The sequence below is a fragment of the Phalacrocorax carbo genome, chromosome 19 (genome assembly GCF_963921805.1).
Source record: "Phalacrocorax carbo chromosome 19, bPhaCar2.1, whole genome shotgun sequence".
NCBI lineage: Eukaryota > Metazoa > Chordata > Aves > Suliformes > Phalacrocoracidae > Phalacrocorax > Phalacrocorax carbo.
The window spans coordinates 600,459-613,495 of NC_087531.1; the positions used below are offsets into that span (position 1 = coordinate 600,459).

Consider the following 13,037-nt stretch of genomic DNA (forward strand, 5'->3'; position numbering starts at 1 on the left):
GCTTCTGCCCGGGATGCCAAGGCTCGCTCCCGGGGCGGTGGTCCCTGTCGCTGCCCGGTGCCAGCCCGGCGAGCTGCGCACACACCCTGCCGCGGGCGTGGTGTGCTCCCCGGCCATCATCTCTGGACTTTGTCTCAACCCTGCGGTAAAATAGGCTCCACTTTCCCGCCCGGAACTGCAGAGCTGCCCGGCCGCCGCACCGAAGCCGCCGGCCCAGGCCAGCCAGTGCCAGCACCAGCAGCCCGGAGAGCGGGGCTGCGGGCACCGAGGGGCCAGGCAGGGGGTAAGTGGGACCTCCCGGGCACCCCACAGCTGGGCAGAGGCAGCCGGGGCGAGCGAGCTCTGACCCCATCGCCCTGCTTGGGCTGCCACAGGCCACTGCGAAGCCAGGAGAGTCTTCCTGGCAGGCGCAGGCTCCAGTGGGGAGCAGAGCTGCCATGGCGGGGCACAGAGGACGAGGACAGGGACCTCCTGCTCCGATGCAGGCGCAGCAAAGGGCTGAGCATCCTGGCACGGCGTTGCCCGCTTGGCTGCGACACCCCGTGCCAGGAGGGAGGCTGGCTCCGGATGCTGGGTGCTGAACGCTGGCGATGCCGCCCGTTCTGCTGGGGTCCAGCAGCCGTGGCCGCAGGCGCCGAGGGTCTCACGGCCACCGTGCCGTGGTGGGTACAGGGTGCCCGAGGTTTCCCGACCAGGCTCAGGGTCTTGTCCCTGCTGGGAGGGGGCTGCTTTGATCCGCAGGGAAGGAGGGAGCTGCGCCGCTGTGAGGGGCTGGCGGGCAGCGGGGGGCCAGGGAGGGCAGCGCTGGGTGGGCGCCCACAGCCACCGGGGTGGTGGGGCCAGCAGAGCCAGGGCTGCCACAGCAGCGAGGGCACCTGCCGTGTCCCTGGTTATGCAAACACAGGGTTATCAAGTGGCCGGGCCAGGAGAGACCCCGTGGTGTAAACAGGAGAGTAGAGGCTCCTGGGGCGGCTGCTCCCGGCGTGCTCCCTCAGGCCCCTCCGCAGGCTCCCCAGCAGGCACCACCGTGTCCCCCGGGGCCGAGGGGCTGGGCGCCCTGCCCTGCCCTGCCCTGGGCTGCCCGGGCGGACTTACAGGGCTGAAGGATGCTGGCGACAGAGCGGCTGTACCCCTGGGCTGCCTCCCTGCCCCGGCGCTGCCTGTCCCCCGGGAGCAGCTCGAGCTCTTCCCAGGGATGGCCGAGCTCGTGTTTGTGCTCCTCCATGGGGAGAATCGCGTGGGGCACAGGCTGCCATGGGGCACAGGGTTGGGGAAGAGCTGGACCCCCCAGCTCTGCTCGGAGTTTCAGACCTCCTCAGTGCTGCAGTCATGCCTGCGGGAAGGTGTGTCGGCGCAGTGCCGCACCTCTGCGTCGGTGCATCGACACACGGGCACGGCGGTGCGCCGGCACGGTGCTGTGCGGGCACATGGGCCCATTGGTGCATCCGCACGTCGGCGTGTTGGCGCGTGCCGCGGGCTGGGGGCCAAGGTCGGCCCTCCAGGCGTGGGAGCCAGCTGCAGCATGGGTGACGGTGGCGTGGGGGGGTCGGGAACAGGTCATTGAACCGCAGCCAGCGCTGAGCCCAGCGCGGTTCTTGGAATTCCCCACAGGCTCAGGCTGAGCTTATCAAGGCCCCGCAGCCCTGCCGGCCCCCCCCGGCCCCCACGCCCCACCACCGCCCGCCCCAGCCACTCCCTGGCAGACACAGCTCAGCTGGGTGCCCCACGCGGCCTCCCTGGGCATGGGGACCCCCGCCCCGACGGCTCCCCCCGACAGTAAGTGCAGCACACTCAGGGTGGGGGCGAGGGCAGCGCTGGGGTGCTCGGCGAGGCTGTTTCCCCCCGGCTGTGGAGGGACCAGTCCCCGCGCAGGGTCCGGCCGCGGTGAGGGGGTGCGTGCACACGCCGGCTCTATCTGCGGCGGGCAGGCGGAGGGGCTGCCGGCAGCGCGCCGGCACGCTCGTGCACGTCTCGCACGTCAGCAGGTCTGGGAGCGCACGCGGCCGTTTGCACGGGGCGGGTGGGCACGCTGCAAGTGTGCAGCCCACTGCAGGACCCCCGGGGGAAGGAGGGCTCTGGAAAACTCCCTAGATGTCTCTTTATGGTGAGGGGGCCCAGGCCAGGCCGGTGGGTTTTGCAACGCCGCCTGCTCTGCCCAGCGTCTCCCTGTGGCGCTTGGCTGGGCCGGGAGCAGCCCAGCACGGGGGGACGAGCCCGGGATCCCCATGCCCCCATGTTCCTGCAGCGTCAGGCAGCTGGGGCCGAGCCGAGACAGCTGGATGGTTTCGGGCGCTGCTTTGGGAGGGCTGTGCGGCTCAGCGCGGTGCCGGCCGGGAGCCCCGATACCAGCCCTGCCGGTTCCTTGGCCCCGCTCCCCTCCTGTACCGGCAGCCAGCGCTCCCGGGTGAGGAGTCCCCGCCCAGCAGGGGTCTCTGACCCCTCCGAACATGATAAGAGGTAGACAGAGAGTTTTCACTGTCTAGGTCATTGGGGGCTGTAAAAAAGCGATAATGAACTACAGGCAGGAAAAGGAAGAGGTTGCCAGAATTCAGCTGGGCACAGGGCATCGAGAACGGCAGTTCCCTGCACATCCCAGCCCCGTTCCTGCTGCAGGCAGCAAGGCTGAACCACCTGGGCTGAGCACAGGGCCGGGCAGCACCACGGTGCTGAGGCATCGCCCTGGGGCTGGCCCGGGATGCCCCAGCTGCCCCCGATAAGTCTCAGGTGCTCCCGCCCCAGGAAAGGCTTAAATGGCTCCTCAGCTGCAGGGTTGGCCCTGCTGGTCCCGTGGGAGGAAGGGCACAGCCTGGGAGGTGAGCGGGGGGGCTCCGTCGCCACTGTCACTGCGGGGAAGGCGGCATGTCCAGGGCGCAGTGCATCCATCCTGGGGATGAGCAGGGAGCCGTGGCTGCCCGCCTCTGTCCAGGGGAGCCTCACCCCGAGCCGTGCTCACCGGTACTGCAGCACCCAGGCGCTGGGCTGCCCCTGCCATCACCGTAGCCTTGCTCCCAGCTTCCCCACGTGCTCACGGGAGGCTGCGAGTGCCTGGGGAGCGGTGCCCGGCGCTGACACACCCCGACCTCGGTCACGAGCGGCGATGGCAGGGTTGCGGCTACGCCTCTGCAAACAGAGGGTGAGGATGTGGTGCCCGCCCGCAGCACACCCGGCTCGCCTGGGACACACGTGCGTCTCGCTGGCACGGGGCTGGGCCGGGTATGGTGTTTGCGACACCGTGAGAGCTGCTGTCTCCTGGGGACCCGCCTGCGCTGCTCCCCTGCCCCAGCACCTGCTGTCCCATCCAGCTCCGGCCCAGTTAGCGCAGGAGGATCGACACCAAGGTTGGGCAATTTACTCTTGCTTGGCATGATATGGGGGTTAAAGTCCTCTCCTTTTTATGAGCCATGAAACCATTTTTATGACCCCACCGTTTCTATAGCTCGGCTATTTGGAGCTTCCTTCCCGCAAACACGCAAGGGGAAATTCCAGGCAGAGGTGGGCCCCGTGCTGCCACGGCCTCTCCCTGCCGCGGGCTGATGTTCCCGGTGCTGCCCGTGGCTGGTGGTCCCTCCCTGCCCGGTGTGACAGTAAGGCACGAGGGCGGCCGTGCTGGAGCGGGGAAGAGGCGGCGGGGGAGCCTGACGCAGCCAAGCCCCGCAGCCGTGGTCTCGCTGCCCTCTTGGTGGTGCGGGCGATGCTGGCTGCCCTGCGGCACGCTTGGCTTTGCTCGCCTGGGAGGTGGCCAGGCTGGGGGACAGAGGCAGGAGGGGGATGTCAGCTTTGGGGCAGTTCCCACTGGGAATGGTGCTTCATGCTCTGGCTGCTTCTGTCCAAGACCTGGCGTTTCTGGGTCAATGGAGCAAATGCCTGCTGGGACACGGCTCGTTTGTGTTGGTGGTGTCTGTCCCCTGGGCACAGGTATCTCTCGGTCACTGCCCGGGTGAGGACAGCAGTACCAGGCTGGGAGAGGGAGCTGCACGCCCCTGACCTCTGCTCTTTTTGCTGCTCTTAACAGCTGCTCTCCTCTCCTGCTTGCAGGGCCAGGCGGGTCCTGCCCCTCATCCTCAGGTGACCCAGGAGTCCAAGGGCGACTTCGAAGCTGAGCAGCATCCCCGGTCCAGGGTGAGGTTGGCAGAGGGTTGAACGCTGACTCTTCCCAGGAGATGGACAGAGTCACCAGGCACCTGGTCTTCCAGCTCCCGCAGACCTCGCACAAGCACAGCCATAGCGATGCTCACCAAGCCGGCTCATTTGCAGAGCAGAGGGCCGACAGCGATGACGACGTGTTTGACTCTGCTCAACAGAGCAGCCAGGGGGTGGAAAATGGCTATGATGGGAAAACGAGGTTGAAATCCTCCTCGTGTTTCCTGGATTGTAGAAGAGATGTCTGGACCCCTCCGCTGGACCGGGAGTCCAAGCTGGAAGTGGTGAGGTCGGGAAACCTGTACGACCTCAGGGCTTACGGAAGTGAGAGGAAACCCTCGAAGCTTTACGATGAGGATGAGCAGGAAGAGGACAGGGTCCCTCCACCAAACATCTCACCCGAGAAAGCCAGGGAGCTTGAGGACGAGAGGAGGGAGATCATCCGGAGCCAGGTGGTGCGGAAGAGCTCCACCATGGCCAAGAGATGGAGCTCCATGGACGAGCTGAGCACCAGCTTTGATGCTTCCTTGGGGAAGGCAGCAATGCCTGTTGACTCTGACAATATTGACACGGAGCAGATCAATTTCTCCGCTGCTCGGCAGCAGTTCCTGATGCTGGAGAAGACCAGCCCAAGCTCTTTTTTCAGCCTGGGGCAACAGGCCATGTCTCCAAAGCCAGAGTCGATGACAAAAGTCTCTAGGCAAGAGTGGCATAGTCCTGAGATGGCCACGAAGCCCTCAGGAGGTTATGGTAATGCTGGCACATCCAGCCAGAGCTGGAGAGACAAGACCATTTATCAGGCTTATAGTGTGTCCTACAAGACACCTGTGAAGGAGGAGGTTTATGATCCCAGAAGGGCTGATACTGAAAGGTCATATCCCACCGGGAGAACGCCCAGCTTGACTAAAGCATCTTCCAGAGAGGACGTGGACTCCGGCTTGGGTGAGATGTACAGCAAAGCCAACGCAGGCTACACTAGCGATGGAAGCACATCCAATGAGATCTTCAACGGCCTTGTGGATCTGAAGGCTGACAGCAACGGCCTGGACACGGAGACGAAGGTCAGCAACGAGACACCCATCGAGCGGGAAATCCGCATGGCGATGGAGAGAGAGGAAAACCTCTGGAAGGAGAGGGGGATCCAGCGGCTGACCTCCAGCAGCGAGTTGGTGGAGATCCAGACCAAGCCTCTCCTCTCCACGCACACCTCTCCCAGCCCAGGCAGGAAAAGGAAGAACAAAGGCCGCGCTTCCCTTTATGTCCAGAGGGAAATTGAGCAGGAAACCAAGCGTGAGGAAGATCTGAAGAAGGAAGGGAGGCTGCTAGGGACGTACGACAGAGGGACGCAGCAGGAGCTGGACGAGCGCAGGAGGGTGTTTGAGCAGGAGGAAGCCCCTCCGCAGAAGCCCACCCCCACGAGGAGGGCCGATGAGCGGAGGAGCTGGGTTAATGAGTTTGCGGCGGAGCAGCCCACGAGCCACGGCCTCTGCCCCGCAGAAGACACCAGGGGTGGGAGAAGCCTTCCCAGCTCTGCAGTGAGCATCACGCACTTCCAGAAGTCCCAGCCCCGCTTTGCTGCCAGCGAGAAGAGCCAGGACCAGCCCCTGGTGTCTCAGCACGTTTCCGCCAGAGCCAGGAGACAGAGTAGTGAGGATTCCTGGGACGGAAGGCTTCCCAGCTCCACCCCGAGCCCCACCGGCAGAGCTGTTCTGCCCAGAGAGTACTTCTTCTTCTCCTTCTGGAAGCCCAAGGTCTCCTTCGTGGATGACATGGGGACACAGAACCCGCTAAGGAGGGAGGACGGCCGGCAGGAGCAGTACAAGCTGAGGACCTGGAAGCCCCAGACGCTGGCGCTGATCGAGGAGGAGATCCGGAGCGACCTGCAGAGGGAAGAGGAGCTGCAGGAGCAGCGGCGGCGGCGGCAGCTGATAGACGGCTACTCCCTGGTCGGCAGCAACGGCTTTCCCCAAGAGGGCTCCCACTCACGGCACAGCTCCGGTAAGCGTGGGAGAGGAACGGTGGGATGGGCCAGGGCAGGGGTCAAACCCTGGGGCAGAGCTACTGTGGGCATCGCTCTTGCCCTCCCGTTCCTTGTGGCTCCGAGTCTCAGCAGGAGCAATCGGAGGGGGCAAAAGTGGCACCACGAGGTGCCCATTCCAAGGACCTTCGTGAGGTAGGTCCCTCTCCCAGGCAGGGGAAGCCGTCAGGCAGCAAACCCTCACGGTGCCTGCAGTCAGCATGAGGTGCCTCTCGTGGGCAGCAGCCAGAGGCGGCCTGGGCTCTCGGTGAGAGCAAGAGCGGCTGTGGCAGGGACCAAGAAGGACAGAGTTAAGGGTGGGAAGCATCAAGCCCCCACCTGGGACACGCTGGCTGCAGGGGAGGGGTCCAAGCTCCTCCCTGGAAGGATTTGCTGAGATACCTGTAAGGACCCCTGTGTGTTGGCAGCAAGTTGTCCCGGGAGAAATAATTTTCCTGGGACAGGGATTCTGTGGTCAGCAAGCAGGAGTGCTTGATGTGAAGTCCCTGGAGCCAGCTGGACCAGCCCAGCCTGCCGGGGGGAGCAGATGCAGGCAACTGATGATGATGATGATGAGGGGTGGGCTCCGCAAGAGTGGCACAACCTTCAATTCTAGAGCTGCTCAGATATTGATGATGTTGTGTCACACCGTCACAGAAAACAGTGCTGGAAGGGCCCAGAAGTGTCCAGCTCATACGCTTCCCCTCTCTTGCTCCTGACAATCCCTGGCTGGCACCCAGACACGGGGTCCCAGCCGTGACCAGACCCATTGGACCTGCTGAGAGGGCTGGTCTGGGGCAAGGGCCTCGCTCTCCTGCGGGTACCCCAGCCCACGCGAGCGCTCCTGGGGTCCCTCACCCCCGATGTCTCTTTCTCTTGAAGCTGCCTCAGGTGTCAGTGGCAGCTACTCGGTGTCTGGGTCTCCCGTCTCCACTCCTGCCTCGCACCAGCCGGGGATCCTGGGGCTGGTGTCGTCCTTCACCCCGCTGACGGTGGCCGGGCCCTCCCAGGGCAGCACAGAGACCCTCACCCCTGACTCGGCTCATTCCAGCCCCTTCGAGGAGCGGAGGAGGAGGGTGAAGGAGGACGGAAAGGTGAATGCGCCCGCCCTGCACGCGCCAGGCAGCATGTGGCTGGGGGGCAGCAGCACGCGGTTGGGGGGCTGGAGCCTGGGAGAAGGCTGGTGGCGCTTGGGCCGAGGGCAGCTGTGCCCAGCTCCCGCCCAGAGCTGGAGGTCCAGCTGCTTGGCTAGGTGGGAGACCCCATGGTGTTGGCACCGGGAAGGGGCCACGCGGGGCCCCCCGGACCCCACAGCTTAGGGGTGCCAGTGCTGGGTGGGACTGCAGGGGAGCAGCAGCTCCCTCCTGGGGGGGGTCCTGGCCTGAACTGTCCCCCCGCTCCGGTGAGGGCATGACTGCACATGCTACCTCACCTCGCCTCTCCCCTGCCCGGCAGCCGGACCCCCCGTGCCCCGTACACGGCTGCCTCTGGGTATCTCCCTGCCAGGCTGCCGTTACCTGAACCTCTTTTCCCCCTTTTCGCAGTACGCAGGCATTGAACCTGTTGACAAGATCAACACGGAGGTAAAGTCCTTTACGTTCTCGTGGGCTCTGCTTGCGCTGCCCTCACTTCTCACCCCCTGGCCCTGGAGGCTGACGGGGTGGGCGGGGGTCTCGGCTCCCACATGGCCACGGGCACCGCTCGGGTGGGCATCGCACCGGGCAGAAGGTGCCGTGGCCACTCTCAGGCGTATTTCACCCAAAGAGAGGGGGGTGCTGCTGGCTGGGAGGGCAAGTGGTGCCAAAAAGACTGTTTATAAGAATATCTTTATAAAAAGACACCGCGCCTTCTGGTTTCTTTAGGTTGTGGAAAGCACCAGAGTGACTCGTCACAAGAGCGCCATGGCCCAGCGCTGGGAGGCAGGGCAGTACGTCAGGGACGACGACTGAGGGAGCCCTCGGGGCCGGGGCCGCCGGGCTTCGCCGTGTCCTTACCCCGACTGGGATCCACTGATGCGCGGTCAAAATACCTGCTCAGTCCAGCTCCTGGTTATCACGAGAATCAGAGACTTGTACACTGCAAATCACATCCATTTTTAATATTACAGGTGATCCTTCCAATGCATTAGGTGTGCTCGTTCCTTCCCCCTTCCCTTTGAGGTGCGTAATATATTTTTTTTCTTAAGAGGGGAAAAATGGATCATTTTCTTTTAATCAGTTCTGCAAGGAGACAGCTAGATTAAATCATACGGTAATTTAACTTCTTTCTCAATGGAAGCTGTGCCTCTGGCTTACAAAAAAGCTATTTTATCTCTAAGTGGTTTTAGGTTTTTAAGTACCACAGCATCAGGCATCGCGAGGAGGGTGCCCAGGCGATGCACGCCTTCGGTATCCGCATCAAACTGGGAAATCAACGTTTCTGCTTAACTCATGTCATCTGCTGAGATGCAGCAATACAATATATATATATATATACATAGAACTGCTGTTTATTTTGCTAATTTATTAAAGAGTCATTGCCATCCCTCATTCTTCCAGGCCTGTTCTGTTTTGTTCTCCTTTGGTTTTCATGGAGTCACGGAATGGTTTGGGTTGGAAGGGACCTTTAGAGGCCACCCAGTCCATCCCCCGCACGGTGAGCAGGGACAGCTTCACCCAGAGCAAGTCGCTCAGAGCCCCGTCCAGCCTGGCCTTGAGCGTTCCCAGGGATGGGGCATCGACCACCGCCCTGGGCAACCTGGGCCGGGGTTTCACCGCCCTCAGTGTAAAAAGTTTCTTCCTTATATCCAGTCTAAATCTCCGCTCCCTTAGTTTAAAACCATCACCCCTTGTCCTGTCACAACAGGCCTTGCTAAAGAGGTTGTCCCCATCCTTCCCACAGCCCCCCTTTAAGTACTGGGAGGCCGCAATAAGGTCTCCCCGCAGCCTCCCCTTCCCCAGGCTGAACCACCCCAGCTCTCCCAGTCTGTGCTCGCAGCAGAGGGGCTCCAGCCCTCGGAGCATCTCTGTGGCCCCTCTGGCCCCGCTCCAGGCAGGTCCACGACCCTCCTGTGAAACACCCACTTTGCAGTAGGCGTTTTGAAGGAGCCCCCGGGGCTGGGGGTGCGGGACCGGGACAGGAGCCTTCTGCTGGACGGGTCGCGGGAGTGGGGGGTCCCGCCGGGGGAAGGACGAGCCCCGCCGTCCCGCCGCCAGCCCCTCCATCCTGCAGCCAGCCCCGCAGCCAGCCCCGCCGTCCCGCAGCCAGCCCCGCCGCCAGCCCCGCCATCCCGCAGCCAGCCCCGCAGCCAGCCCCGCCGTCCCGCAGCCAGCCCCGCCGCCAGCCCCTCCGTCCCGCAGCCAGCCCCGCCGTCCCGCAGCCAGCCCCGCCGCCAGCCCCGCCGTCCCGCAGCCAGCCCCGCCGTCCCGCAGCCTGTCCCGCCGCCAGCCCCGCCGCCAGCCCCGCCGTCCCGCAGCCAGCCCCGCCGCCAGCCCCGCCGTCCCGCAGCCAGCCCCGCCGTCCCGCAGCCAGCCCCGCCGCCAGCCCCGCCGTCCCGCAGCCAGCCCCGCCGTCCCGCAGCCTGTCCCGCCGCCAGCCCCGCCGCCAGCCCCGCCGTCCCGCAGCCAGCCCCGCCGTCCCGCAGCCAGCCCCGCCGCCAGCCCCGCCGTCCCGCCGCCAGCCCCGCCGTCCCGCAGCCAGCCCCGCCATCCCGCCGCCAGCCCCGCCGTCCCGCAGCCAGCCCCGCCGCCAGCCCCGCCGTCCCGCAGCCAGCCCCGCAGCCAGCCCCGCCGTCCCGCAGCCCGTCCCGCAGCCAGCCCCGCCGTCCCGCAGCCCGTCCCGCAGCCAGCCCCGCCGTCCCGCAGCCAGCCCCGCAGCCAGCCCCGCCGTCCCGCCGCCAGCCCCGCCGTCCCGCAGCCAGCCCCGCAGCCAGCCCCGCCATCCCGCAGCCAGCCCCGCAGCCAGCCCCGCCGTCCCGCAGCCAGCCCCGCCGCCAGCCCCGCCATCCCGCAGCCAGCCCCGCAGCCAGCCCCGCCGTCCCGCAGCCAGCCCCGCCGCCAGCCCCTCCGTCCCGCAGCCAGCCCCGCCGTCCCGCAGCCAGCCCCGCCGCCAGCCCCGCCGTCCCGCAGCCAGCCCCGCCGTCCCGCAGCCTGTCCCGCCGCCAGCCCCGCCGCCAGCCCCGCCGTCCCGCAGCCAGCCCCGCCGCCAGCCCCGCCGTCCCGCAGCCAGCCCCGCCGTCCCGCAGCCAGCCCCGCCGCCAGCCCCGCCGTCCCGCAGCCAGCCCCGCCGTCCCGCAGCCTGTCCCGCCGCCAGCCCCGCCGCCAGCCCCGCCGTCCCGCAGCCAGCCCCGCCGTCCCGCAGCCAGCCCCGCCGCCAGCCCCGCCGTCCCGCAGCCAGCCCCGCCGCCAGCCCCGCCGTCCCGCCGCCAGCCCCGCCGTCCCGCAGCCAGCCCCGCCATCCCGCCGCCAGCCCCGCCGTCCCGCAGCCAGCCCCGCCGCCAGCCCCGCCGTCCCGCAGCCAGCCCCGCAGCCAGCCCCGCCGTCCCGCAGCCCGTCCCGCAGCCAGCCCCGCCGTCCCGCAGCCCGTCCCGCAGCCAGCCCCGCCGTCCCGCAGCCAGCCCCGCAGCCAGCCCCGCCGTCCCGCCGCCAGCCCCGCCGTCCCGCAGCCAGCCCCGCAGCCAGCCCCGCCGTCCCGCAGCCCGTCCCGCAGCCAGCCCCGCCGTCCCGCAGCCCGTCCCGCAGCCAGCCCCGCCGTCCCGCAGCCAGCCCCTCCGTCCCGCAGCCAGCCCCGCCGTCCCGCAGCCAGCCCCGCCGCCAGCCCCTCCGTCCCGCAGCCAGCCCCGCCGTCCCGCAGCCAGCCCCGCAGCCAGCCCCGCAGCCAGCCCCGCTGTCCCGCAGCCAGCCCCGCCGCCAGCCCCGCCGTCCCGCAGCCAGCCCCGCCGTCCCGCAGCCAGCCCCGCCGTCCCGCAGCCCGTCCCGCAGCCAGCCCCGCCGCCAGCCCCGCCGTCCCGCAGCCCGTCCCGCAGCCAGCCCCGCCGTCCCGCCGCCAGCCCCGCCGCCAGCCCCGCCGTCCCGCAGCCCGTCCCGCAGCCAGCCCCGCCGTCCCGCAGCCCGTCCCGCAGCCAGCCCCGCCGTCCCGCAGCCAGCCCCGCCGCCAGCCCCGCCGTCCCGCCGCCAGCCCCGCCGTCCCGCAGCCAGCCCCGCCGCCAGCCCCGCCGTCCCGCAGCCAGCCCCGCCGTCCCGCAGCCAGCCCCGCCGCCAGCCCCGCCGTCCCGCAGCCAGCCCCGCCGCCAGCCCCGCCGTCCCGCCGCCAGCCCCGCCGCCCCGCAGCCAGCCCCGCCGCCAGCCCCGCCGTCCCGCCGCCAGCCCCGCCGTCCCGCCGCCAGCCCCGCAGCCAGCCCCGCCGTCCCGCAGCCAGCCCCGCCGTCCCGCAGCCCGTCCCGCAACCCGTCCCGCAGCCAGCCCCGCCGTCCCGCAGCCCGTCCCGCAGCCAGCCCCGCCGTCCCGCAGCCAGCCCCGCAGCCAGCCCCGCCGTCCCGCCTCCAGCCCCGCCGTCCCGCAGCCCGTCCCGCAGCCAGCCCCGCCGTCCCGCAGCCAGCCCCGCAGCCAGCCCCTCCGTCCCGCAGCCAGCCCCGCAGCCAGCCCCGCCGTCCCGCAGCCAGCCCCTCCGTCCCGCAGCCAGCCCCGCAGCCAGCCCCGCCGTCCCGCAGCCCGTCCCGCAGCCAGCCCCGCCGTCCCGCAGCCCGTCCCGCAGCCAGCCCCGCCGTCCCGCAGCCAGCCCCGCAGCCCCGCTGTCGCTAGGTGGCTCCCGGCGAGCGCGGGCTGCGCAAGCCCCGGGCACCCGCGGGGGAGCGTGGGGCCCGCGAAGGGCGAGCTGCGGGGCGCGGGAGCGGGGCTGCTGCCCCCGCCGGACCCCAGGCCGGCAGCGGAGCGGGGGGGTCACAGCCCTCCGCGCAAAAAAGAGGCAAAGCAGAGGGGTTTGCGGGAGCCGCGGCGCCCCCGCCCCCGGCGGGGCTCGGGCCGGGCGGGCCCGCAGGGGCCCGGCTGGGGGGGAGGTGGGCAACGACCCCACCGCCCCCTGCGGGGAGGGGGCTGCGAGCGCGGGAGACGGACCTGGAGCCTCTGCCCTTCGCCTCATCCACGGCCTTGGCCAAATTACTTGGCGTCGTAGCTTGGTCTCTGCCCTAATTAATCATTTTTTCTCACGCCACAAAGATGAAAAGCACGCGTGTAACCCTCGGGTCATCCCGGGCGTTTCTCCCTTCCTCTTGAGTGCTGCGATGAAGCACAGGGACGGGTGAACAGCGAGGGCTGGAGCAGGACCGCGATGGCCCCCGTCTCCCCAGGGCACGCGCCCTCCGGCCGCCCAGGCGCGGGAGCACACCGGTCCAGCGGCAGCTCCGCCGGCCCCGAGGGCTGGAGGGTGCCCCGCTGAGGAGCCAAGAGCATTCGGTCTCCCTTCTTGCAGAAGTTCCTGGAAATCCTTTTCCACCAAATATATACAAAAATGCATTTAATTAAAGAATCAACATTTACAAGGATTTTCCTCCTGGCTTCAGTCGCAAACATTCAATTCTAAGGTCACACACAGAACAGTTTTTGTAGGAGGTTAACACGGCGTCTTCCGGCTGATAAACCACGTCTGTTTTAACCGGACATCATTAACACGCAGTAGAACCGGAGACTGGGACGCCGTTCTCCTCGTGTTCTTCTTCCAGGGTAAAGGTGCTCCCGGAGCCCTCCGGCCGCGATCCTCCAACAGCCCTTTTGCCGCAGACGCGGCTCCTAGCGACAGCCTGCTATGGGTCGCTTCCTAATCATGGGAAATGAGGGTTTACAGTCTGGGCAGCTAAGACAGGCCCTGGGACAGTAATTCAGAACCTCTAATAATGCTTCGCCCTTGC

The 13,037-nt window shown here is 67.7% G+C and overlaps 1 protein-coding gene across 3 annotated transcripts; it reads left to right on the forward strand.

Annotated features, from left to right (window-relative positions):
- The first annotated feature begins 168 nt into the window (after positions 1 to 168).
- Positions 169 to 8,680, forward strand: MISP (mitotic spindle positioning). 3 transcript variants are annotated; one of them, XM_064469680.1, is made up of 5 exons: positions 169 to 283; positions 4,036 to 6,138; positions 7,040 to 7,251; positions 7,702 to 7,740; positions 8,020 to 8,680. In XM_064469680.1, the coding sequence occupies exons 2-5, from the start codon at positions 4,161 to 4,163 to the stop codon at positions 8,104 to 8,106; spliced, it is 2,316 nt and encodes a 771-aa protein (XP_064325750.1). In that variant the 5' UTR covers positions 169 to 283; positions 4,036 to 4,160; the 3' UTR covers positions 8,107 to 8,680. The 3 variants fall into 3 exon arrangements, with proteins under 3 accessions (XP_064325750.1, XP_064325749.1, XP_064325751.1); XM_064469679.1 differs by lacking the exon at positions 169 to 283 and adding an exon at positions 1,664 to 1,776; XM_064469681.1 differs by lacking the exons at positions 169 to 283; positions 7,702 to 7,740 and adding an exon at positions 1,664 to 1,776.
- The last annotated feature ends 4,357 nt before the right edge of the window (positions 8,681 to 13,037 follow it).